General features: G+C 32.5%; 4 protein-coding genes across 4 annotated transcripts; 2 read left to right on the forward strand and 2 right to left on the reverse strand.

Moving 5' to 3' along the window:
• LOC113394576 (arf-GAP domain and FG repeat-containing protein 1) lies at nt 1-3,167 on the reverse strand. The gene is made up of 6 exons (XM_026631935.2): nt 2,962-3,167; nt 2,381-2,890; nt 2,153-2,298; nt 2,017-2,082; nt 1,747-1,877; nt 1-1,304 (listed from the first exon to the last, which is right to left on the reverse strand). The coding sequence occupies exons 1-6, from the start codon at nt 3,123-3,125 to the stop codon at nt 1,257-1,259; spliced, it is 1,065 nt and encodes a 354-aa protein (XP_026487720.2). The 5' UTR covers nt 3,126-3,167; the 3' UTR covers nt 1-1,256.
• A 1,004-nt stretch (nt 3,168-4,171) lies between these two features.
• Nucleotides 4,172-9,123, reverse strand: LOC113394117 (asparagine synthetase domain-containing protein CG17486). The gene is made up of 8 exons (XM_064220632.1): nt 8,838-9,123; nt 8,489-8,740; nt 8,243-8,411; nt 7,836-8,050; nt 7,157-7,560; nt 4,754-4,925; nt 4,441-4,682; nt 4,172-4,366 (listed from the first exon to the last, which is right to left on the reverse strand). Exons 1-8 carry the CDS (start codon nt 8,883-8,885, stop codon nt 4,189-4,191), a joined length of 1,680 nt encoding a protein of 559 aa, XP_064076702.1. The 5' UTR covers nt 8,886-9,123; the 3' UTR covers nt 4,172-4,188.
• A 2,184-nt stretch (nt 9,124-11,307) lies between these two features.
• Nucleotides 11,308-16,560, forward strand: LOC113395274 (regulator of nonsense transcripts 2). Its single transcript, XM_026632849.2, has 10 exons — nt 11,308-12,151; nt 12,242-12,454; nt 12,751-13,002; nt 13,438-13,580; nt 13,667-13,961; nt 14,143-14,358; nt 14,442-15,488; nt 15,563-15,712; nt 16,093-16,238; nt 16,366-16,560. The coding sequence occupies exons 1-10, from the start codon at nt 11,447-11,449 to the stop codon at nt 16,538-16,540; spliced, it is 3,342 nt and encodes a 1,113-aa protein (XP_026488634.2). The 5' UTR covers nt 11,308-11,446; the 3' UTR covers nt 16,541-16,560.
• Nucleotides 16,561-19,127: 2,567 nt separating this feature from the next.
• Nucleotides 19,128-25,963, forward strand: LOC113395284 (nuclear pore complex protein Nup93-like). The gene is made up of 15 exons (XM_026632859.2): nt 19,128-19,482; nt 19,647-19,827; nt 19,902-20,204; nt 20,495-20,637; nt 20,928-21,161; nt 21,239-21,380; nt 21,506-21,674; nt 22,061-22,166; nt 22,853-22,938; nt 24,044-24,170; nt 24,498-24,663; nt 24,747-24,827; nt 25,039-25,278; nt 25,366-25,560; nt 25,739-25,963. The coding sequence occupies exons 1-15, from the start codon at nt 19,313-19,315 to the stop codon at nt 25,856-25,858; spliced, it is 2,463 nt and encodes an 820-aa protein (XP_026488644.1). The 5' UTR covers nt 19,128-19,312; the 3' UTR covers nt 25,859-25,963.
• The last annotated feature ends 1,066 nt before the right edge of the window (nt 25,964-27,029 follow it).

A 27,029-nucleotide genomic window follows, 5' to 3' on the forward strand; every position in this document is an offset into this window, starting at 1 on the left:
AATTTTTCTTCTTTTATAAAAATTAACAGATCTCAGTGCTCAATAAGTAAAAATAATTACATTAAATAAATAGTCAAGTGCATTGATTAAAAAGAATTGTTCAATTAGTAAACTTGCAGAAATAAAACTAATGATAAAATCACAGATGAAGCACGAAGTTGAAAGCTCAAAGTTGATTTAGATTCAGTTAAGCGCAAGTTTTAAACTAATCTGGCAAAATCAGTTGTGCGCGTGTGTAAATAGATAAAAGCGTCAGCCTTAAGCAGCGTCACCAGTAATGGAAAGTTGGCAACATTTGTGATGCCAATACGCCAAGTTGGGTTCTAAGTTATCAAAATAAATTGATAGGTATATTTAAAAAAAAGTGTTATTGTTGATTTTCCAAAATAATACAAATATTGTAAAATATCAGAGGAAACCGACTAGATATTAATCTTAACCGACGAACTTCTGTCCTATCAGTAAAACTTGCGCCCACACTTATTATTAGGCCAAATGCATAAAACTTTCGTTCGTTCAGCATTTTCAATTTCCTACCAGAGTAAAAAAATATGTTATAGATAGTATAATTAAAAGCTTTAAGAACATTAAGATTAAAGTTACGATTAATACTAGCCTCTTATTAATTACAATGATAATTTGCAATCGTGCTATTTGCGACTAATGTCATGATTAGAAAATGCTTACAATTCGTATTAGGAAGTTAATAACGACGTCATGACATCATAGTAGCGTCGTATGCTATTCTAGTGACTCACAGACCGATTCACGCCTTAACAAGATAGACATTTGGATATTTTGATCATGTCTACTGATAACATTTATTTGCCAAATATAAAAAAAAAAAATTACATATTGTCATGTGTAACAATTAGGTATTTAGGACAAGGCTTTTAATTCATTAAATACTATATAATATTTTTATATAATAAAGCTAATACCAGCAACTTTAACAACAAGTATCCATACATACACATTTTTATGCTTAATTTCATTCATTGTTTTAAATACTTTCAAAATTTCTATATTAAAAGAGCATATAAGAATATATTGATTAAGTTTCAAATTTTAAGGCAGATTGAGGCACTTAAGTTAACAAATACAAGCACATTAACACTATGCCAAAATGTAAATACTTAAATATTAATCTGTTATTTGAAAAAATAAACAACATTATCTTTGTAGCTTTGTTTGTGCTTTTGTTATATAAATTTCTCTTTGTTCTGGACTCACTCAAACGGGTAACATAGATGTTATCAGAGGAAAGGATTCTTGGAATTGACGAATGCCCCATTGTTTGCAGGCTAGAAAATAATTAGTTTTATTCAATATGGATAATCATACTTACAAATCATATTCATCAGTGACTCATTGAATTATCAAAAAGACACATAATATTCAAAATAAAATCATGAAGAGTTCTATGAACTGTTACATGAAAGATAAAACAGTTTTAGTAATCAGGAAGTAAACATTGCAATACCATATATAGATGTATGTAAATGTTTCCTGTAGCTTATCAAAATAGCACTTCATTGTTCATGTATTCATATTTGATATTTGATTTATAAAAATAATAATACTTTTTGTAATCAAAAGTTAAATAGAAATTTAAATAAATCTGTATTTGTATGTATTGTATTGAATATACAATATATAATTTTTCAAAAATACTCATTCAATTTATATCAAAAAGATTTACTTATATAAAATATATATACACTTATGAATTGTCGGAGGTCTTACCATGAATGGGTTGACTTGTATTGGGGCTGTGGTTGTACTCCAGCCTCCATTGAAGAATGGATTTTTATTTCCAAAAAGATCATTGGTAGTTGTGCTTTGAAAGGGATTCTTATTTATATTATTAGTGTCTTCTGAAAATAAAAGTAATTATAGAAATTAATAAAGTATTAATATTAATAAATGTTGAAATTCAAACTACAAACAAAACATTACACAAAGTAGTTTTTTAACTTGAGCATTTAACTTTTAATATTACTTATGTTTACTTACCCATATTTTTCATGTTCTGCTGTCTTAGAGCCAAATCTAAGTCAGCTAATGCAGCATAGCGATCATCTGAAAGAATAAACTCATCTTATAATTTTTTAAATATACAAAAATAATTACAATCAATATATTTACTTACTCGATGAAGTAGGTGAGGAGCCAAATGCATTAAAAGATGTGTTTGAAGATACAGGTTGAGCCATAAAATTATTATTCATATTGTTCATACTGCTGTTATATTGGGCACTGTTAAAAATGTTTGCAGTGGAGAAATCTACTGGAAAACTGTAAAAAAGCTTGTGTTAATAAGAGGCAATCAATTCAATTAAAGAATTTAATTATATTAATAACATTATTAAATGCTTACTCAGGTACAGGGACTGGGTTATGAACGTTGGCTTGAATATGTGCTATTTTAGTCATGGAAGTTTGTGCTAAATTATTCACAGGCCTCGGCAATTTATGGTTGGTTTCATTTACAGGTGTTATGTTGCTTATGACTTTTGCAATATTAACCACATTATTATTGTTGTTGGACGTTTTCGCCTGAGGTGAGATCGATATCAGAGGAGTAGCTACTCCTATCATATTACTATTTGTCGATTTTGTCTTAATTTTATTCTTTATAGATGAACCGCCATTTGTGACAGTCGTATTCAGTGAAGATTCTAAATAATATCTCTTCTTTTCGTACTTATCAGACATAAAATCTTTGACGCTTTGTTCATCGGTGAAGTTTACACTTTCACCCTCGTAGAGTCCTAACCACACGCGTCTACAATAATCGTTTCCTCTCACTTTTATAAATTCTATTTCTTCTGGCGTAAATGTAGCCATGGAAATAGATTTCACACGATGAGGAGGGGTAAGACCACGCCTGAAACACCACAAATAGAGAGTATGTTTGTTGATATCATAAAACAGCAAATAACGTAGAAAAATACTTACAACATTCCCGAGCATTTTGAACACACAAAAGAACCAATAGTAGTATTCACATAAGTAGGTCCTCTTTGATTACAGTCTAAACAATATTTATTGCCATTTAATGATATAAGTTCACGTAAAATTTCTAAGTTTTTGTCATCTTGTTTGCGACGGCTTGCAGCCATTTTCGATATGCTAGATTGTGTTACTTTTGGTTTGTTACAATTCAATTTGTCTATGACAAATTATATCTGTCAAGACTGACATTTGTCAAAAATTTAAACAGGTAAAAAATAGTAATAAAGAAACCGTTACTCTTTGAAACATAATCAAAATATAAAAAAGATAATTTTATCGATGTAATAAATATTCGATAACTTTTATAGAACATAAAGTAATAATTACAAATCTCTTAAAAAAATAAAGTGAATACATTTTTTTTTTGTTTTTGCACTAAAACAAAAAAAAAAAAAAACAAAATTATTAACTAAAAATGTTTTCAGATCGTTACATAATGATCTCAAATTATATTTCTGAGATGTCAGAAGAAGTCCAAGTTTCATTAACTTTATATAGTATAGTTTCTTCCTCATTGATGCCTCTCACTCGTTTTCTCACACGCTGTAGTACAAGAAGGCAATGTAACTTGCTGAATTCTATTTGGCAATAGACTATTGCCATTTGCCACATGAAGATTGCTATGTGAGCATATGCATTACGCAACAAGATAAATGACAGAAGAGATTAAAAGAGACATAGTCAACTGGAAATATGCTTTACTACCTATTCTTTTCAATACGATGATATTTAATCAATTCGTCTTCAGTATTATTTTTACCGAATATAATTTATTTTTAAATAAAAAGTATGAAAAAAAGCCATGCCGATTTTGCATTTCTAATTCCGTACATTTGAAGGTCAATATATATTCTGAATCAGTGCTATGGTAAGCTGAATTATCCAATAGTACTTACTACTTACTACTAATACCTTGGGACCAAAGACGCTATGTCCCTTGTGCCTGTAGATACACTGGCTCACTCACCTTTCAAACCGGAACATAACCACAACCTGAGTATTGCTGCTTGGCGGTAGAATATATTATGAGTGGTTGGTGCCATACTCAGACAGGCTTGCAAAAACCCTATCCTACCCTATTGAAGTGGCATACTAATTTCACTAGTGTTATAATCAAAACGCTTATTTTAAATGACTCAAAGAAAATGCCAAATAAAAATAATAATTTATTTAGATAAATGTTTTAGACAGATCACTGCCTTTTTCCTTTTTATTAGCAATTCTTGAGCCAAATTGGAGGGCCCTTTTGGGCAGGGTTGCTGAATTTTTAAGACCTAGATGTAGTGCAACAAGTCTCAACATGAGCTTGTCTCCAACTCCACATTCTAAATTTTCACTTGGAAAGCATCTGAAATAATATGAAAACTTTTAAGCTGTTCTTAGTAGTTCAGTATAATATTTTTTTTTGTTATATATGCTCACTTAAGCCAAGGTTTTAATTTCAATACATAATTTACATGGTCTTCATCTAAATATGGCATTCGTGGCTGTCTACCATGATCACATATAACCCTGTTGTCTCTTGCAAGGTTTCTAAATGATATTCTCTTCCAATCTTTCAATAATTCCTGTGATAATCCTAACCAACCACGACGTCTCAAGGATTGCCTATGTCTCATATAACCACCATATAATTCATCAGCACCAGATCCAATTAGCAAGATCTGGAAAAACAAAACAAAATGAACACTAGCAAAGTTCAACATATTAACAATAAATTATTTCATAAAATTACCCTACACGGTGATACATCCAGTTCATCATCCCAGCGAGCAGCAAACCACAGAGCTGAACCAAGACTTTCATCTAATATGGTACGCCTTGGATATACAAGGTCTCCAATTATTGAAGATTGATATTTCTCTAATTTTTCCTTTGGCACATTAACTTCCCGAAAGATCCACATTCTGATATATAAATATTCATTAGAATGATTTATAAATGTAACTGCATATGTTCCAAGAAGGAAAACAATAATAAAATACAAATATGTTGAATACCTCAACTAAGGAACTAGGACCACAAGAAAAATATAATAGGATAGAAAACAATATAAAGTCAAAAACTATATTAGCTTCGAACACTAACAAAGAATCAAAGAAAAAATTATCATCAAATACTGTTAATTTACTTGAAGAAAGATACCATTTGATCAATGCAAGAGATACACCAGATAGAAAGAAACTACTAACAAAAATAAGTAAAGAAATAAAGTGTAACATAAGAAAGGACCGGCAACAAAACAGAATGAAAATAATTGAAAAGTATATAAGTAAGACGGGTGTAATAAAAGAGCATATAAAGAATTACAAAGTTCTAAGGATTGGATAGTAAAATTAAAAATTGATAGAGGGGAATGGAATCGTCGCCGGACTGATACACTCAGTACAGCTACAACCTATTACAAAAAACTGTATGCAAGTGACACAATCAAAGAGGTAGTCGACCTGGATTAAATCTCCGATGTCTCTAAAATTTTACCATCTGAAGTAAAAAAAGCTATTGAAACTCAGAAAGATGACAAAGCACCAGGACCCGACGGCTTAAATAACGAAATCCTTAAGCAAAGTAAAGATGTATTGATGCCTGTTCTGACGGAAATGTTTAACAATATCATAAATACAGAAACCATTCCAATGGTTAGAATCTAATATCATCCTTTTATATAAGAAAGGTGATAAATATGATATTAGGAACTATCGTCCGATTAGCCTGATGTCAAACCTATATAAGATATTTTCCAAAATAATACTCAAACGGATGGAATTAAAATTAGATTAACAACAACCCATAGAACAAGCAGGTTTTCGTAAAGGCGGTTATCGATCACATTTACGTACTACGCCAAATTTTAGAGAAATATAATGAATATAACCTTACATACTTTATCGCTTTCATTGATTATAGTAAAGCGTTTGATTCTTTACTACACGCAAAAATATGGGAGGCTCTAACTGAAAAAGGAATCGAGCACAAATATATAAGATTAATAAAAAATGTTTATAGTGATATTACCGCAAAGATGCAGTTAGAGAAGAAAAGTACGGCATTTGAAATAGGAAGAGGCGTAAGACAGGGCGACCTGTCATGTCACCAAAACTATTTTCAGCGGTACTTGAACAAATTTTCAGAAAACTGAATTGGGAACATCTTGGGATTAATGTAAACGGGACGATGCTGACGCATCTGATATTTGCTGATGACATTGTGCTCTTCGCCAAAACTTCTGAAGATATAAGAACAATGATAAGTGAACTTGCGATTGTGATAAAGTAGGTTTAAAACCGAACCCAGAAAAAACTTAAATAATGACAAATGGAAATAAAAGTGCAATACAACTAGAACATACGGAAATGAATTACACAGATGAATACATTTATTTGGGGCAGCTAATAACTCAACGAGAGCCTATGCAAAAGGAAGTTGAGAGACGAATTACTAATGGCTGAAAGAGGTACTGGGGACTAAAGAAACTATGAAAGACACAAAACTCCATGTAAGCATGAAAATCAAATTATTTAATACATGTATATCATCTGTTCTCATGTACGGCTGCCAATCATGGACACTGACTCAAAAAATGACAAATAAGCTTGCAACCTGTCAATATGCAATGGAGAGCAGTATGCTCAACATTAAGAAATCCGAGAGAGTGAAAAACCGCGACATTAGAAAAAAGACAAAAGCCATTGATATTACATTAAAAATAAAACGACTTAAATGGAGATGGGCAGGGCACACACTGAGAGGCCAAGATAAATGGAGTAAAAGAGTAACCGTTTGGTATCCTAGAGACGGTAAGCGAACGAGAGGTAGACCTCAGAAAAGATGGGATGGTGACTTCAAACAAGTGGCAGGAGTGACGTGGAGTATAGTGGTTCAGGAATGAGCCGAATGGAAAAGGTTGGAAGAGGTCTTTGCCGATTGGCAGACGGATCTGCAAACGATAAATAAACAAGAAATGTTGGAAAATATTTAGTTCAACATTTCTTGTTTATTTATCTATTATCAAGTAATTGCTAGATTAATATTATTTTTATGTAATACTTTTTGTAGTTTAAGTTTGATATGTTGTTTTCTATGATGCGAATAAAGGGCTATATTATCATTATTATTATTATTATATTGAATACCATACCTGGAACTACAAATTCTTTTTAGTTCTTCAAATGATTGCCGACCAGTTATTCTATCTGGTACATCATAAGAATCATTATTTTTTGCCTTAAAAGCCACATTTATAAGGTCAATAGGTTGATCTTTTGGCACATATTTATCAGCAATTAATGATAGTATAGTGCAATCCAAACCACCAGAAAAAAGTATTCCAGTTGTACAATGCACACACGACATTTCACGTTTTATACAATTTTTACATTTATTGGGTTGTGTTTCAACTCTCACTCTCACACTTTTTTCTAGCAATGAAATTATATCTGTAACAGTTTTAAATATAGTACTGTTCAACAAGAGCCTTTCCAAAATGAATAACTTGTTTTTTTCATTCTGAGTAACTTCTTCTATTACTTTAATGATGCCATCCTGAAATATATTTTGTATAAACAATTTAATTTATACAAATAAAAGCTTAATAATCTTTAGGTTGTTGGATATATGAGAATTCATTGATTGCAAAAAAAAAAACATACATTAGTTTTTTTTCAGTGAGTATAAGTATTTGGAAAATAGAAATAGAAAATGCTTTTATAATCAGTTGTGTACTTTATGTAAATAAATAATTTATATCAATTAACATTGGTATTAAGCGGTTTTGCAGTTATCCAACAATATGTATATGTACTCATAATAACAAATACCTCATCATTTAAATCGAATGTGTCTTCTAGTTCATCATTAAGTTCCTCGTCTGGTATACTTTGTTGTTTTAGAGCTATGTTTAACCAATCATCAACTTGATATGTATTAAAAACTTGAATACTATTCTCCCATGAATACAAATTCAACATTTTTTTACCTAAATTAAGCTCATATATATAGGCAGCTGCTATCTCAATGCAAGGATATTTTCTACCTTAAATTAAAATATGTTAACCATATAAATGAAAGCATCATGTTTATAATTTTCGATTTGAAGGATATTTATTTATGGCAAAAATGGTTTGTCACCTATAGGTATGTAATTAAAGCAATGTAATCTGAACTAATGATTATAATATTTTTTAAGTCTACATGATTAGTTACAAAACCATCTTAATATACATACCCAGGACACTACTGATAATATAAGAGCCATCAGCTTTATGAAATAGTAATGAGTTACGTCCAATTCTATCTCTTGAGAAATATAATGTCTGTGTACACTTATTATAATAGATTAAACTGAATGGGCCCTTAAATGACTTAACAGTTAAAATAACATCCTCAGAAGAACACTGAAAAACATTGATTAGTTTGTAAAATAGCAAAATAATATAATTATTTAACAAATAAGTAACAACTGTTTACTTACATTGCTTAATTTATCTAGTAAAATTTGAGTGTCACTTAAGCTGGGATCATTGGACCAATTATTATAAAATATGTCACCATTGAATAAAAGTATACCAAAATCGTTTTCAATTGGCTGTTTCGTGGGCTCAGAACCTTGCATCCATAGTACAGTACCACAAAAGTAAATACTTATATCATTGTTAACTACGACATCAATGGAATGTGCACAATCTGGTCCTCTGTTTCTTAGCCGGTATAAAATATTGTCATCCTTAAAATACAATGACGTTCAATTAAGTAGTATTCCAATTTTTTATCGCAAATTAAAAGTTGTTTAACACAATTAATAAAACTAAACTTTTACACACCTTCTGACTTTGACCGTGCTGTCGAATCTCACAAAAAATTCCACACATCTTGATTTAAATACAATTCTGGATAAAAGCACGAAATAATAAATTTAAATAAATTCCTAGCTTATTAACAAGGTAACAAGGTATGAGGTTATAGGTAGGTACAGAATTAACCAATTATTAAAGTTTTATTATTTTATTTTTGTTTAGGAGTTGTTATTTTGTGGTATGTAAAAATGTGCTTTACTTATACATTGTAAAACATAATTATTTTATTATATGTAGTAATTTGTTAGGACTTGTTGTTTTTAAATTTATAATTTAAAAAAGATATGTATATAATATATACAATATGCATGACATTTGTCATGTGTCATCTGTCACACTCACTCTCATAACTAGCCGGGGGTAGAATTTATACATCTTAATCTATAATTATTTTATATATGTGGGAGTAACTTTCATAGAAAAACCACTGAACCGAATTTGTTGAAGTTTGGTACCTTAGTTTGAAACCTGCAGGAAAGACATGACGTATAATTTATGAAGAAATTATAGTATTCAATTATCTTGTCAAATGTATTGTCATATATATATTGTCACTTAATTATGTACAATTCTTAAAGTTAATTAATTCACTTTTTAAATCTATTTGACTGAAATAATTATATTTTGCAACTTCAGATACTACATTTTCTATATTTGGTAAAGGGTATGCATCTAACAATGTAAATCTGTTAATAGTTTGCGAATAGTCTGCTACTAAGCGTTTTCGGTGAATTCCTCCTCCAGCAACAAGGACTGGCACGCCAAGGTGAAACGCTGGGTTCAATAACTCCGTCTGCTAAAAGCTTCAAAATTTCAGTATTAATAAAATCGCTATCTTCTTTACTATATCGTCTAGATTTTACCGCCACAGGCTTAATATCAGATGATAAGTTAGTAAATAAAGACACTGGTGGCACAGATGCATTCATAACATTACATATTTTTAAAGGCTCTCTATTACCTCCAAATTTAAATTCTAATTTCGAATGATCTTTTAGTATGTCATGGCCAATAATGATATCTGCACAAAGATTGTTTACTATTAGTTGACGTTGTTGATAAATATGATGTTGTAACTTAACTGTAACACGCAGCTCTAATCTTTTAAATAATATGGAGTGCGTCTTATCCTTTCGGATATCTTAAGATGTTGATCCTCAGACGTACTCGGCGTCGCAGATTGTATGTCCTGAACATCAATATGCTCCGCATTTATGTCTCGGTCTTCTGAGTCATAAAAAACATCTACGATATCTTCTTGTTCTTGCTATCTTTTTGTAGTCGAATTATTTAATTGTTCTTCTAACTTTTGATCTATGTAGTGTTCAATTGGAGTGGAGAGTGGAGCTAAGTTCCGATTTAAAACTGTTGATTACCGCCCATTTTTATGCTTCACAAAAGAGTAATAGGGGTTACTTTGTAATAGTTCAACTTCTTCAATATATGGATCGTTTTTATTGCGTATATATTTTTTCATTAGCACAGGTTCAGGAATTAACCAAGAGGGTAACGATTCTCCGTGAGGTGATCTACGAGGATGATTAAATAGTCGTTCGTGTGGAGTTGTATTAATTGGTTTACAAAGAGGTGAACGAATTGCATGTAAGGAAATTGGCAGCAATGGCTCCTAGCTTTCAATTGGCATTTCTCTTGTACGAAGAGCAAGTTGTAATGTTTTCCACAAAGTGTCATTGAGACGCTCGACTTGACCATTTCCACGTGGATTATAAGGCGTTGTTCTGCTACATCTTGTTAAACTCAATCACTATGTGTCTGTAATTAATGTCGCTATAAATCAAAGCATCATGTATATAATTTTCTGTTTGAAGGCTATTTATTTCTGGCAAAAATTATTTTTCACCTATAGGTAAATTAAAGCAACATGATCTGAACTGATTAAAATATATAGTATTTTTTAAATCTACAACAAAGTGAATTATTACAAAAACATCTTAATATATAATACATATCTAGCACACTACTAATAAGAGTCATCAGCTTTATGAAATAGTATTGAGTTACGTCCAATTTTATCTCTTGAGAAATATAATACCTGTGTACACTTATTATAATAAATTAAACTGAACAAACCGGCATAGACTCCACCCTAATATTCTTCTGCCGTACTTAAATCTCATTAAATCAAATAAAATTTGACGTTACCGTCAAATATGTGCGGGCAATGCAAAAATTTGTAATACTTAAGAAAATTCGTTGGATTTCAGAATAATGTTTAAACGACAGGATATCTCATCGGTGATTTAAAAAAGTATTTAAATATTTTATCGGTGATATATCAAAAATATTTTTAGGTAATGGTAATCGGTTCTAGATTAAAGTTGACATCGTACCCTTTTATTTTATCTAATATCATACATACATACATCACTAATTTCTAACTATATGCTTGACGTCGATTAACCGTAGTGACAATAACTGATGACAATTGACATATAAAACACAAGTTTCTATTTTGATTTGTATAATAGACCGTAGAGTAATTCCCAATGTTTATTTGCTAAATATTGGCTACAGCTTTCTCTAACAATATATTTGTCTTCAATGAATCAGTAACGATGACTTCACAAGAAAAGCAAGTAGACAACAATGAAGACCCTCCAGCTGACAACACGACTCCGGAGGATACTGAAGAGAGTGATAAACTAGCGCTAAGTGAATACGTATCTAACCTAGAATCAAGAATAAAACAGAAATCAGAATTGCGAAATCAAAATCTAAACTGCGTCCGACCACCAGACAACTACTTTTCTAAATTAGATTCAGGTTTAAAGAAAAATACAACCTTTGTTAAAAAGTTAAAGTCTTTCAGCGCAACTCAAGTAGATATATTATTGAAAGATTTAGGTGCTCTTAATCTTACTAAGTATATATCTGAAGTGGCTGCAGCAATTGCGGAAGCGAAACTTAAAATGTCAGATATACCTGCTGCTATTAATCTTTGCTCTGTTGTCCACCAAACATACTCAGAATTTTCAACATTCTTTTTTGAAAATTGGCAAAAGATTTTAACATTCAAAGCAACAGATAAAATAATGAATTCATCAAAATTACGTGTAGATTTAAGATTCTATGCAGAATTAATTGCTGTTGGTATATTTACTAATAAAATGGGTCTTCCTCTCCTGGGAAATGTCCTTACTGTCTTAATCAACATGGATAAAGAAGACCATAATAATATTCCAATACTATTGTCATTTTGTAAACATTGTGGTGAAGATTATGCTGGACTTATTCCAAAGAAGATTAAAGATATAGGAGAGGTAGACATTTTTTATTTTATTTTTAAAAGTAACAATCAATATATTGAAGCTTTTACTCAAAAAAAATTATATTATTGATATTTTTTTCAGAAATATAATTTACCTATACCAAGAAACACTTTTTTACCAGCTGAAAAACAGACGGCTGTTAGGTCTCTTCTCAAGGATTATTTTCTATCGCTTACTAAGCATCTATTAGCTGAAAGGTCTCAGTTACAAGCTCTTCATGCAGCTAATCAAAGAACTTTACACACAAGAGGAGAACTGTCACAAGAAAGAAAAGATCAGCTGGAGCAACATCAGGTTACTATATCATTACTTATACTATTCAATGTTTACCTTACCTTATTTACCAATAAATTGGACACAACTTCATCATTGAATGATTTTTGATTATAGTACTTTTTACTTGCAGTTAAATTAATTTTAGTATGACTATTGAAATCCAAAAAAACTTTTGAAATGACAAGTATATAATTTTTTCTACATTTTGGTCTACATTCTACTAATAATACTAGAATATATAAGTAAAAACTCAAATGTATAAAAATTACTATAACACAAGTACAGCTATTACAATAAATGTTGTAAATTTACAGGCAACATATGACAAGTTATTAACAGGTGCACAGAACTTTGCTGAAGTGCTAGGAGAAGAGTTAGGAGAGGCAGGAGAGCCTCCTACCCTTTCATTAATAGTGATTGAGACTCAGGGAACTGTGACTATTGGTGGCAATGAAGAGATAATTATGCAAGCTGGTACTGATCCTTGGCAGGATGAAGATACTAGAACATTTTATACAAGTCTTCCTGATTTGAAGGTTTTCATGCCTAATTATCAAATGAAAGAGGTAATCTAAAAGTAAAATAATAATATTAACAACTTAAAACTCAATTGTGTTAAATATTTTCTTCATATAAAATATTTGAGCATACTAAAATTATTTACAGGCATGTTTTGTTCCGGATTCACACTAAAACTACAATTTCAATTGATTTTTAGCTATAAAGTACTTTAGTATGTTGCATATTTTAAAACTAAAACATATACACAAAAACTTTCCATGGAAAATTTGTTGTTTGCCCAAATTTTCAAATGACCCAATTTATCTATCTATTTTACAGATACCGCATAACCTTTTTATGTTTACAAAAGTAACATCAACTTTAGTTTAACTGTCGCAAAGTATTAATAATTGTCATCAATATAAATAACAAACTACTTTTTAATTTGACTATTACTAATAAAATAGACTTTCCACCAAACACTATGTGGCTATTTTCAGGCTGTTAAGAGTAAAACAGAAACTGTGACCGAAGAAATGCTTGATGAAGATTTGAAGGAAGATGAACTAAGTGATGGTGAAGAGCCTCCAGTTGTAGCTGATGTGGAACAGGAAGAAGCACAACCAACCAACGTATCTAACAAGTTTGTTTTTTGTTGCTCATAATGTAATAAAATATATTCAACAATTTTAAATATTAATTATATTAAAACATGTAATTATTTTCCAGGTATGCACTAGATGCATTTTTGAATGAATTACCAAACTGTATTAATCGAGAATTAATAGACAATGCCGCTGTGGATTTTGTTTTGAATCTCAACACAAAAAATAATAGAAAAAAATTGACTAGAGTTTTGTTCAGTGTAGCTAGAACAAGATTAGACCTACTGCCATTTTATTCAAGATTTGCAGCTATATTATATCCAGTTCTGCCTGATGTATGTGTAGATCTTTGCCAAATGTTAAAACAAGATTTTAGGTATCATGTGAGGAAGAAAGATCAAATAAATATTGAATCAAAGGTTAGTTAAGAATATATGTTTTTACCCTTATATGAAGTGATACATTAATTACATTTAATCTAACTAATAAGTAAGATAAAATTTAGTTTGTGATCAAATATTTGCAACTGTAATTGTGGCACTCTTCATAAATTATGAAATGTAAGGATGGATGAAACTTGAAGTTATAATTTATTTTCAGATCAAAGTGGTCAGATTTATTGGTGAACTTGTAAAATTTGGGTTATATTCAAAAATAGAAGCATTGTACTGTCTAAAAGTTTTATTACATGATTTCAAGCATCATCATATTGAAATGGCATGCAATTTGTTGGAAACATGTGGTAGATATTTGTATTGCAACCCTGATACACATCAAAGGACCATGATATACTTACAACAAATGATGAGAAAAAAGGTAAATATACTGTGACCATAAAAATACCTAAAATAACATTTACACTACATACATAATATATTTATATAACAAAATGTTTCTAGATTGTTTCGGCTCTAGACTCACGTTATGTTACGCAAATAGAAAACGCATTTTACTATGTTTGCCCTCCTGAAGCACCTGCACAACCTAAAGAGGAAGAGCCCCCTATGCATCAATTTATTAGAAAAATTCTTCATGAAGATTTACAAAAGAGTAATGAAGAAAAAATTTTAAGACTGATGCGAAAATTAAATTGGGATGATCCAGAAGTTTCGTCTATAGCAATACAGCATTTAGCAGGTGGATGGAGAGTAAGGGCAAGTGCAAGAAGAGCATTAGCTCGTTTAACTGCTGAATTAGCTGCTTGGCAAGAAGCTGTAGCACCTGCTGTCGTTGATACAATATTAGAAGAAATTCGAGTGACAATGGAGGATCCTCACCCCAGATACAATCAAAGAAGAATTGCTACTGTCAGATACCTCGGAGAGTTGTATAACTACAAATTGTTAGATTCGCGAGATGTTTTTACAGTTCTGTACTCCTTTATTACATTTGGTGTAAGTAATGACCATAGCACTGTGTCTTCATTAGACCCTTCAGATAATGTGTTCAGAATAAGGCTAGTTTGTGCTCTGTTGGAAACTTGTGGGGCATATTTCAACAGTGGATCGAGCAAGAAAAGACTAGATTACTTTTTAGTATTTTTCCAAAACTACTATTGGTTCAAATGTTCTGATCCTTTTTGGACTGAGGAGAATAAATTTCCTATATATGTTAAATATATATACCAAGAATGTCTGACCAGCTTGAGGCCAAAATTAACTTTGTTTTCTGATTGGCAACAATGCAAAGATGCCATCGAAGAAATTAGATTGTCACTGTATCCAGAATTAGGTGAAGAGGAGCAATATGATAATGATGATCAAGGAGAAGATAGTGTTGCTGATGGCTTAAATACTATTATAGAGACAGATGATGAAACTGATAATCCTACAATGCATGAAGAAAGTTCTGATGAAGACCCTGTCACAGAAAATACTGGTAACGATGATAATGACGTTCAAACTGATGATATGGCTATTGAGCCACGACGACCTACGCCTAAACCTGTATGTTCAATAATTCATGTAAATTGAATGAGTTAGTTACTTGAAATAAATAACAATGTTTTCTTTCCATTTAGGTTGAAGATGTGGAATTTGAATCTGCATTTGAAAAGATGGTAATGGAAAATATTGCTGAAAGACAACGCGAGAGTAGACCACAACAAAGAGATATTGCAGTGCCAATGACGTGTCGACAAACGACAAAAAAGACTTACGAACAATTATTGGTATGTTACAGTATATATATGTAGTTTCAATATAAAATACAATGAGTGCCTTGGTGTATGATAAACATTTATATTGATATGAAATTGATTTCGAAAGGATGCTTTATTGGTATTATTATTTTTTAAAGTTATTAGTTTAGTAGAGTTTTAATTGTAGTAAACAGACTAATCAACGAAAATATTGTATTCAAAGTCTTTTTTTTTGTGTTTATTTGTGTAAATACTGTTAGCACTAGTGGCCCTTAGGGTTACCGGGCGTAGGCCGAGTACCAGGCTCTCACGTTTTTTACAAGTCTTCATCGTCTTAATTTGTCGAGTGTTACCAAGACGAATATATTGTTTTGTGTTATTAGTAAATTCAAAACTTTTATCACTTTTAGCAAGGTAAAGAAGGAGTGGAATTTGTTTTGATGGTTAGAAAGGGTACCAAACCACAATATAAATCTTTTAATGCTCCGCCTGAACTAGCCAGCAATCTACAACAACAAGCCCTAGCTGACAAGCAAGAAATGGAGAGAGTGAAACGGTTAGAATGTTTATTTATGCTATAATTATGTATAATTGTACAGACCTATAGAATACAAAATTAAACTTAACTACTGCGTAATATTTCAAAATCTTAAACGTATGTAACTTTATTATTTTTATTCCAGTTTAACTTTAAATATATCTGAGAGACAAGAAGAAGAAGAGTATAGTGCTGAGAGTGGAGGAGGATCTGGCGGAAGCGGTAACCCTAATAGGGGACAGCATGTTAGACAAAAGTACCAGCATCCAAAAGGAGCTCCAGATGCTGACCTTATATTTGGACCGAAAAAGTTTAAATAAAAAATAATTTTAAAATGTGTATCTCATTTATTATTTACTAATATAGAATTTATATTTTTTTAATCCGGCAACGTCGGCTGTAGTATGATTTTCTTTCATGATTAAATTTTATGTAATTAAAATAATATGCGATTTGTTTTATTTGTTTAATCTTTATATGATTATTATGGGGGTTTTATCTTCCATTTTATAATAGAAGATAAAACCCCTATATTAAGTTTTTACCTGATTCAAATCCCTATAAAATATGTGAGAAGACAACACTGTTTTCCTTCTCTTTCTTTCTCATTCGTCAATGACCTAGTGCTGTCTCGTACCACCACCAGGCAGTGTCGAACTTCAATTTGGTTTGACACCCGCATTGTATCTCATGTGATTATTGGGATTTGAATTAGGCTTACCTGATTCAAATGCCATTAATTCTTAGTTCTTAAACTTTAAGAGAAGTCGCGACTTCCTTCGGTAAAATTTCCTGATTGTATCGCCAGAGCTTCAATTGTCTCTAGCTAAAATATGGACTGAATGTAAAATAGACTGGGAAATTTTCGGTTAAATTATTTTATGTTACAGCGACTCTAAAGCTACCAGGAGTAGCGTTAATACTAGCCTCTTTCAATACAGCTTTACCCATCCTCCAATACCAGTACGTGTGCCGCTCTTGAGCAGCACCTTTAGTGCGTATAAATAGTTTATTGCATTTCCCGAAAAATTGGATCCAAAGACATACTTGGTTAATTAGGACTAAGTCTCCAGCCTTATTGTCTATGATTTGTTGAGTCGGTTTTGGAGCCAAACGCCGGCCGATATATAATGATAGCGTCTTGTTAAATATTTCGATAATATTCCTTATGATTTGAGTCACGCATCAGATGAGATAGGTCATGGACCCTTCTTCCTGTATATGACATTAGTAGTGCTATGGCTCGATTCCGTAAATCTACCCTCCAGAAGAGACGTTCTCACTGGGGGACTACTATCAATAATGTTCCTGTTTTTTGATTCATATGTATCAGAACTCTTGGACAAGGTGGTTAGAACACCCATGCTAGACGTTAATTCTACGGTCTCGCGCCAGTGCGTTGCAAAATGCACCTTTCTCTTCGTTCCTGTCGAATGTTCCGTATGTTGGAACTACATGGGCATTTTTCGAAGCAAACAGATCTAACACGGGGGTACCTCATTTGCGAAAATCTTTCTGAGTCGGTTCTGGAAGTAAATGCCATACCGGGGGGTGCTCATTGCCTTGACAGGCCAACGGCTTGGGTATTGTACAATTAGGTTAGTAGGTTATAATTCGGCTGACTTTCAGGAATAAGCTGTTTTTTAAAGCCCTAGATAAACAAAACTTGCAACAAAAAATATACCAAGCCCAATAGGCTTTGGAGATATTCTGATGATTTTTGCGGAACAATTGCAGACTTAATTACAGAATTTCGTTTCCATCCAAATTGAGTATGGTTTTGTCACGATTCATGTGACTTTCTAAAATTAACAAATCCTGGCTTGCCACCAAAAAATCGCCGAAATAGACTATGATTCTGATTCTTTAATTTCTTAGAATCTGAGCCATCCAATTTTTTATGGTAGGAAAAATTTTTGGAGCCATATTCAGGCCGAATGAAGTGCCCTCATTTTGAAGAGGTTGCTCTTGTAGATTAGTTGTAAAAACCATTTGTGCGACTCTGCAATTGGCAGGTGATAGAATGCTTGTGACAAGTCTAACTTGCATAGCCAATCGTTTGATTATTGAAAGTTTGGGATTTGATACACGCTTATGAGCTTGAAAGGGCTCGTTTCTATGTAATCATTCAGTGCCTTGAGATTGAAAATCGCTTTGGAGGTATCATCACCTTTCTGCCGTAAAATAAAGGTAGAAGAAAGCTTGGACATCGATCTACTTCCTCGATCACTGAATCTTTTTCGTGTGTTTATTCAAATCATTCGATCTCGGTCATTTTTTTGGATGTTGGAGTTTATAAAGTGCATTCGAGATCGATTACATTAGGCATCAATAATGGTCGTTTTCGAGCAAAAAGTATTCGGGTATCTTAGCAACATTTTCAAAACTATAGTCAAGGCATCCATTTTTTTCCATTTAAAGTTGACCCGCCCGAAAGGGCTTTAAGTCAATATTATGATGGGAAGTTTGATCTCTTGCCGTCCCCACGGGATGTGTTTCTTTGACCTCTTTTAGCCTGCCCCCTAAAACGTCTTTAAGATCCTCATTGCCCTTCAGGGCTATTAAATCTTTGCATACTTTATAAAACTGTTACACATTCGGGGGTCGTATTTGGTACGGACGGCTCTTTGTCATTAGTGCTGAGGGTAATATTAAAATTGCAAGTTACAGGGTTAGACTTAACATAATAATTTTCTTCATATTTTTTCTTTTGGCTTAGATTTACTCAGAAAATCGATTTTTTTATTTTTTTATTTTTTACACATCGTATACCTAATTTTGAAGTTTTATTAAATTTTCTATAATGAAATCTGCTATGTTCGTGGGAATTTAATTTGTTAGGCTGTATGGTGAAACATTATTGCCATTTCCAAGAAAAATAATTAAGTAATGTCAGTCACTTGTCAAACTCAAAAAACAATTCGGTTAATCGGCGCGTTTATGAAACTCCCAAACAAAACACCAAGTTATATTTTAAAATAGGGAATGCTGGTCCTCATAAATAAAGTGTCTCAGATAAACAAGTTTTAAAATTATTTTATTTTATCAATTACTTAATTTGCTGAAACTTCCTGTGCCATAACCTTAGAACCATGGCTGACGACGACTTCAGCAAACTTCTACAGCAGGCAGAACAACTAACAACGGAAATCGAAGGCAATGAAGAATTACCAAGAGTAGAACGGTCCCTAGGACAAGTATTAGAAGCGTCACATGAGTTGTATTCCAGAGTAATTCAATCTGGAGCAAATGATATACAGGCGTGAGTTATCATTCGATTATATGCTATTCCAAATGATTATGTATGGTTATACTTCTTGATAAATTGTAACGTTAATCAGTTTATGTTTAAGTTGAATTTTAAATAGTTGAGTAAAATGTTTATAATGAAAAATTGTTTTAAATATTTATCATATCTCATTTCAGACACCTTTTGTTTGGATCTAAAGGTATAGATTTACAACAAATATCACAGAAATTGGAGACTTTATCTTCAAAAAGAACTTTTGAACCTTTGCAACCTATAGCAGATTCAGATATTGAAAGTTTTTTAAAAAATGAAAGAGAAAATGCTATATTGTCACTTATTGATGAAGTTAACAAAAATGTAAGTACTAGTTTTCTGTAATATCTATTCTATAATTTATAGTCTAAAACATGCTTTTGCTTTAAAATCAACAGTCACTACAAACTACTGAAGATCAAAAATGGGAACATATGTTATCAGAATGGACCAAAGAAAAAATAAAGCTAATGAATGCTATGATAGGACCATCTCAGAACTGGCTTGATTTGAAGCGTACTCCAGAACCTCCCAGTATTGCAGATACACCAAAGAAATTTGGTCAATCCATGCTAGATAACATTGAGGCTGCTTATGCAAGACAAGTACAGCAATATAATAAATTAGTGTTTCAAGGTGCAAAATCTAGAACTGCTTTACATCAAAAATTCTCACAGGTTGCGGAAGAGTTCAATGATCCTGTAAGTATTTTAATAAGAACTAAAATAAAAATAATAAATTATATAAATCATTTTATGCTCAATTCTAAACGAAAACATTATCACCAAAGTTGGATAAATTCACCTGAATCCACCAACAAGAAGCAGCTATGGAACAGTAAAACTGAACATACAATCTCCTAAAAAATCTTGTATGTTTCAAAAATGTGAATTACATTCCTAGCTCAAATTTACTGCTTGTAGGTATAATTTAATTATGAAAGTTAAAATTTTAAAGCAAAAAATTGATATAGTTACAAATTTTATTGTAGAAAGTGAAGGAAATGTGGGAGATAATAAAGACAATGGCCAATATACCTGCCCTTGTCAGAGATGAAGATCCTCTTAAAGCTAGAGGAAATACGACAATTCAACAGTGCCTTATATCTCAAGGAAAGAAGTATTTGGAGAAAAGGTATGATTTTATATAAATATTGTGTTGTTTAAATGTAAATTAGATATGTTATTATTGTTGCATAGGCAAACAAAAATATAGCAATGTGCAAAGTGTGCAACGTCAAATGACATGAAGGCCACTTGAAAATTTGGAAATCTCCCTAATGTTAGGAGTATCTGTTAAATATATGATTAAATTAGCTGTAATAATTATTAATCTCTTAACATAAATATGTATGAATGTTGTATTTGTCTAGATGTAAATTAGCTTATTATTAATGAAAGCTTATATACAAAAAATATTTTCAGATATAAGCAGTATATGAGTGATGTAGTACGTGCTAACCCGGCAGCGGCCATGCGAGGGGGCGAACCGGGAACTTTTCCGCTCGTACGAGGATTTGTTGGTCTTCGATTACAAGGGCAGAACACACAAGGCCTAACAGATGGTGTGATTGAGGACCGGCCCCTCTGGCCAATGGTTTATTATTGTCTAAGAAGTGGCGATGCTACTGCGGCATTGCATTGTTTGAGAAAAGCTGGGTATGGCATTATATCATATATAATATTTTTCCTTATTATTAATTTCTCAAATAATTTAATCAAATAATATTTCTTAGTCGAGATCATGAAGAATTTATTGCTGCCTTGGAAGAACACATCAAAGGACCCGAGAAAGCACTGAGTGATAAACTACAAACTGCAATAAATTTCCAATATAGAATTCAAGTTCGTAATTCTACAGACCCATACAAAAGAGCTGTAAGTATTGTTATCTTTGATGTTCATCATGACTTTCTTCTTTTTAAGATCAATTCTAAGTATCAGATATCTGTAAAGTTTAAATTTATTAATGATTTGATTTTTATAATAACTAAAATTTTCAGGTTTATTGTGTGATTGGATGTTGTGACGTAAGTGACGAACATTCGGAAGTAGCACGGACCGCTGATGATTATCTCTGGCTTAAATTGTCTGTTATAAAGTCACGTTCCAACAATGAATCTGAATCATTTTCATACTCAGATTTACAAAAAATGATATTAGAAGATTATGGTATGTATTCAAACTACAAGTACTATATTAAAATATCAACTAGCAGTAAAATCTAATACAATACTTAACATAGTAAAGTAACAATTTATTAATGCCCCCACGGCTGGGCAAAATCTTTGCTGTCCTTTGACCTTATTCCAATATACTTCTGTGCGAGTTGGTGAACACACTTGTGGCAGCATATCATCTGATATGTGTATTTTCTCACAATGTTTTCTCGAACCATTACATCAGATTTATTATAAATACAAGTTAAGCACATGAAAACTTAGTAGTGCATGTCTGATTTGTACTGATGAGTCTCAGTTAAGATGCATGTTAAACATGCTTAATTTACTCAGATATTAATTGAATTATATCCTATTCAGTTACAAAAAATTTTTCAGGTGAAACTCATTATCACGCATATGAAAAGCCTCTGGTGTACTTCCAAGTTCTGACTCTGACTGGTCAGTTTGAACCTGCAATAGAATTCCTGTCGCGGATACCAAGGTATTAGATTATTATTTTAATTACCTTTATTTGCATTTCCTCACATGTCTCATCAATAAAAAAGTTAGCTGACTACTTTTTCTGTAAACTTTTAAGACTCGAATCATTAATAACAAATTGTAAAAAAGAGAGTCATGAAGAACATCCACGGATATTTGGGAGTTTACTTCACAAATAAGTTTTAAGTGATAACATTTTAATTATTGGTTTTATGACAACACAATATCACTTTCCCTTTCCTAATTTTAATCCAGATTGTCTGGAAAAGAACAAAGTTAGTTATAAGGTTGATACAATAACAACAACATGGCTGACCACAAATTAGAATACTGGGTCAGGTTAAATAGTTTATATTTTTAATAGTATTATATTTTTAATAGTATAATGGAGTTTCAAAGTTAATAGTTACCACGTGTATACTGTATATCTTAAAAAACATAAACCCATTGGTTCTATGCCTTAAAACTTTCCAGTAACATTAGGTTTACAGACATTAAATGAAATGAAATTACACTTGTCTTTGCGCTGTTGGTCATTGTCGCCAAGGCCGAAGTCGATCAGGAGAATATAAATTATTACAACAAAATATTTAAGTATATGTGTAATAGATTGAAAAAATATTTATGCATGTAATAATGAAATAAAGCAAGGTCATGTTTGTATATCAAATGTGAATTATATTTTAGATATCAAGTTCATGGGGTCCATATGGCACTAGCACTTCACGACGTCTACATGCTGGGCACGCCACGTAATGTCCAAGCACCTTTGTGTGAGTATATGTAATAAACTATTAGTAGTATTCAATTGTTATTACAACAAAAAATTGCATATATTGATCCGTGATAAAAATTGAATCCTTAATCTTTGGTAAGGAACAAATCCAATATTAAAAAACGACTAGCCGCCCGCGTGTTGAGGTGGGTCAGGTCTTAGGTACTGTATTTCCCTTAGGGGCCATTCATTTATTACGTAAGACTTTGCCGCTTGTTTTTGACCCCCTCCCTTTATTATCCCATTATTATAAGAAAAAATAAGAATAGGCTGACCACCTCCCGCCCTGTTTAATATTTATTACGTAAGAATCTAAAGGAAAAAATTAATACACTTGGTTTATTTTAGTGTTTATGTTTCAAAGAATCAATTTTTTGAAATATTTATTTGCAATTTCAAAGGTCTAATCTTTATTTTTTGGCCCGCCCGTTGCCGGGGAAATGGAAATATTGTTTTATTTTATACCTATACGCATCCGAGCGAACCTCGACAATCGAACCCTTTTCAAATGATTTTAACTTTCCGCATTTTTTGATCTTACGTAAGAACTATCGAGACTCCTTCCCACCCCCTTGTAAGAAAACATAAGACGTGGTCGACCCCCCCTGCCCCCCTAAATCGTCTTACGTAATAAATGAATGGCCCCTTACTGTTATGTTTTTCTTGTTTATGTGTGTAAATTTGAATGTTACCCACATCGGCTATTAATTTTAAGTGCTTAGTGTTGAGTTGATTTGGTGTATCTTTTTTCAATAAATAAAAATAAATGTGTGTGTAAAATTTTATGATTAGACCCACTTTCACATTTATTATTTTTGTTAGTATAACCTTTTGATTGTTGTAAATGAAGCGAAATTGATATTATTTAAAATATTTTTAGAGACAAATTCAACCTTAATCATTACCATTTTTGAGTAAGAGAGTGTTGGCAATGGATATACTCCAGTCTTGCTACAAATTTGTCTATAATATAAATAAAAATAATTTGATAGAATACATCAAATTATAAATTACTTTCTTTTAGATTTTATATTAAAACAGATAAACCATACCAATACCAATTTGATACTGCTGCAAATAATATTGTTTCAATGTATTTTCAGTATCTGTGGACACGGATGATCCCATTCCCCTCAGGCGGTTGAACTTGGCAAGACTAATACTACTATATGTGAGGAAATTCGAATTGTCCGACCCGTCGGATGCTTTGCATTATTACTTCTTTTTAAGGTAATATTTATAGTTGACCATTTATTTTATCCCGCAGCGTTTTACTACATTCGTTTTCTTTTTAAGTGTCTTGTAAAGGACTTTTATTATTATGGCGTTTATTAAAATAATAGAGAATCATTATTATTATATATTAAAATAAGAGAGTGTATCGAAAATGGGGTTGTTAACTATTTTTATTCATTGAGATAAACAATATTATAATTAAGTTGACTTAATTCTATTTTCTTTTGTATGGAAATTAGAGGATAAATAATATACATAACCGAATACTAATGACAACATTTTTTTTTTAAATATTTAATGGCTTCTTTTAATACTTCTCAGAAATCTTAAAGACCCCAGTGGAAAGAATTTGTTCATGTGTTGCTGCACCGATCTAGCGCTAGAGAGTCGCGACTACGATCTATTATTCGGTGTGATGGATAACATGACTGGTATGCGAAGCTCAGGTTTACTAGACCAGTTCAATAATCCTCATATAGATAGTAAGGTGAGAAATATATGTTATATGTTAGTATTTGTTGTCGGTAATTACAATACGTGACAATATTAAAAAAAAATGTTTTTCTGCAGGTTATCGCATTGAACTTAGCCGAGCAGCTTGTGAACAAAGGTCTCTTCGAAGATGCTATCATGGTCTATGACATCGCCGGGGTAAGAAATTGAATATAATGTCTACGATTTATTTAAAAAACTGCATAGTAAAAATAAATGTGTTATATGCACAATTAATTTTAGTTGTAAGTTTATATAATAGGTGTAGTATTATGTTAAGTTTATATAAAAAAAATGATTAAAAAAATAATCCACTACATATAGAAGTCAACTGAGTATGCCAATAACATTTCTCACGAATGTGTCGTAGAATTTAGAAAAAGTCCTGGAATTGTTCTGCGTGCTGCTGGCGCAAGTGGTGAACAGCGGCAGCGACGCGGGCGGGCTGCGCGCGCGGCTGGCGGCGCTGGCCGAGCGCGTGTCGCGCCGCCTGCGCGCGCCCGACGTGGCGCCGCCGCCCGCCGCGCTGCTCGAGGCCTACACCAAGCTCTGCAAGCTCATGACCTTCTTCGATCAATTCCACAGCGAGAACTACGAGGGGGCCCTCGAGGTTCGACTTCGTGAAATGATTTCTTACTGTTACATATCTATGCCGTATTTCGTCGTAATTTCTAATTCGTTATCGTTCAACGCTCAGACGGTGCGGTCGTGCGAGCTGGTCCCGCTGAGCGCGAGCGAGGTGGAGGCGCGCGTGTGCGGCGCGCGCAGTGCGCGCGGCGAGCTACTGCGCGCGCTGCCCGCGCTGTTGCGGGCGCTGTGCCACATCCTCATCGCGCAGCGGCAGAAGCTGCGCGCCGCGCAGTCCGCACTGCCCGTACAAACGGCAAACAAGGTACACGAGTATACTGTGAGTCGTATACTAATGTGACACAAAGGGGAAACGTTATACTGTAATAGACACGGATAACGATTAAATACTCAGATCTATTTCCGTACGTTTCTGTTTACAGCTTGTTGTTTAGGCTTTGGCTTTATTTAAGGGTGTAGTTATAAATGTTATTTTGTTTCAGCAACTGGAGTGGTTGAGAGAACAAGCAGAAGTTCTCAATACATTTGCTGGCAACATAGCTTACAGAATGCCCGGAGACACTTACAGCCAACTAGCTCAGATGCAGATTCTCATGCATTGATGTTCCTCTTACTGTAATTGTGATTAAACTTTATAAATTAAAAATAAAAAAAAATATGAACCCTTATCGATGTATTCTTACTCTCAAACTCATTTATTTCATTCAAATAATAATATATTATAAATTAACAAGTCTTAACGTTTATATGAATACTTTTTGTCAATAAAAACTTGGCATTCACAACATTTGGTCAGTCTTTATTAATTAGTGTTGTTTTTAAAGTTTAATGTTTGCAATATTTGAAATTCTGAATCACCATTATTATTGTATAAAATTATTGTTGAGAATTTCTTTCGGACTAAGACTTTACTAGATAGTGCCATCATCAGAGGTTTTACTAGTTATAGTGCATACCTTCCGGTCGCAACCAAATGGGCATGCTACTGCTGGTATCAAGCGGAACAAAGTAGCACAAAGTGGTAGCTACGTTTCATATGGTATGTGAAATAGTCGGAGGCCGAGTCATAATAACATAATGGTTGTGCAGAAATGTGTAAGCTCTTTTCTTGAAGGTACCCAAGTCGTATCAGTTCGATAAAACCGCCGGCGAAAGCTGGTTCAACAGAGCGGTTGTGCGAGGCAAAAATACCTTAAAAATTCGGATATATTTTCGAACCGATAGACATCGCATTTCACAGAAGGTGAAATTTAGCAGCCGGGATTAATCTTAACAATACCTCGGAACATTCCCCTTGAAAAATTCGGTAGAAGAAGCAGGTCGGAAAGGGCTGATCGTCGATAATTCGAGTCACTCTGCGTTAAATACGGTCAAATGGAAAAATCTGGTACTGGGGAGCCCATAGATGAGAGTAGTACTCCCTGTGAGGCATCAAACAAGAAATTCAACACTTTTTTCAAGATGGCGGTGAACTCCCATAGGAAATCGAGGTCGACAACTTTAAAGTTAAGGTTTTCTGAACTCCTCCTACAACATATCTAAAAATCAGCTTTCTCGGTACATTAACATTTTTCTTGTATATAGTGACTGGATTATAAGTTTTGTCAAGAGGATAATTATTATATTTTATATTGTATTTATGACTAACGATTAATGAAAATATTAAGATTAAATCTTTAACCACTGATTTCTGGTGACAATTCATATTGGAATTACTACCGAGTAAACGGACTTATAGGCCATTAGCAAGTTTACCCGAACAAGACTTGAAAA

This window comes from Vanessa tameamea, chromosome 4 (genome assembly GCF_037043105.1).
Source record: "Vanessa tameamea isolate UH-Manoa-2023 chromosome 4, ilVanTame1 primary haplotype, whole genome shotgun sequence".
In the NCBI taxonomy this organism is placed as follows: Eukaryota; Metazoa; Arthropoda; class Insecta; order Lepidoptera; family Nymphalidae; genus Vanessa; species Vanessa tameamea.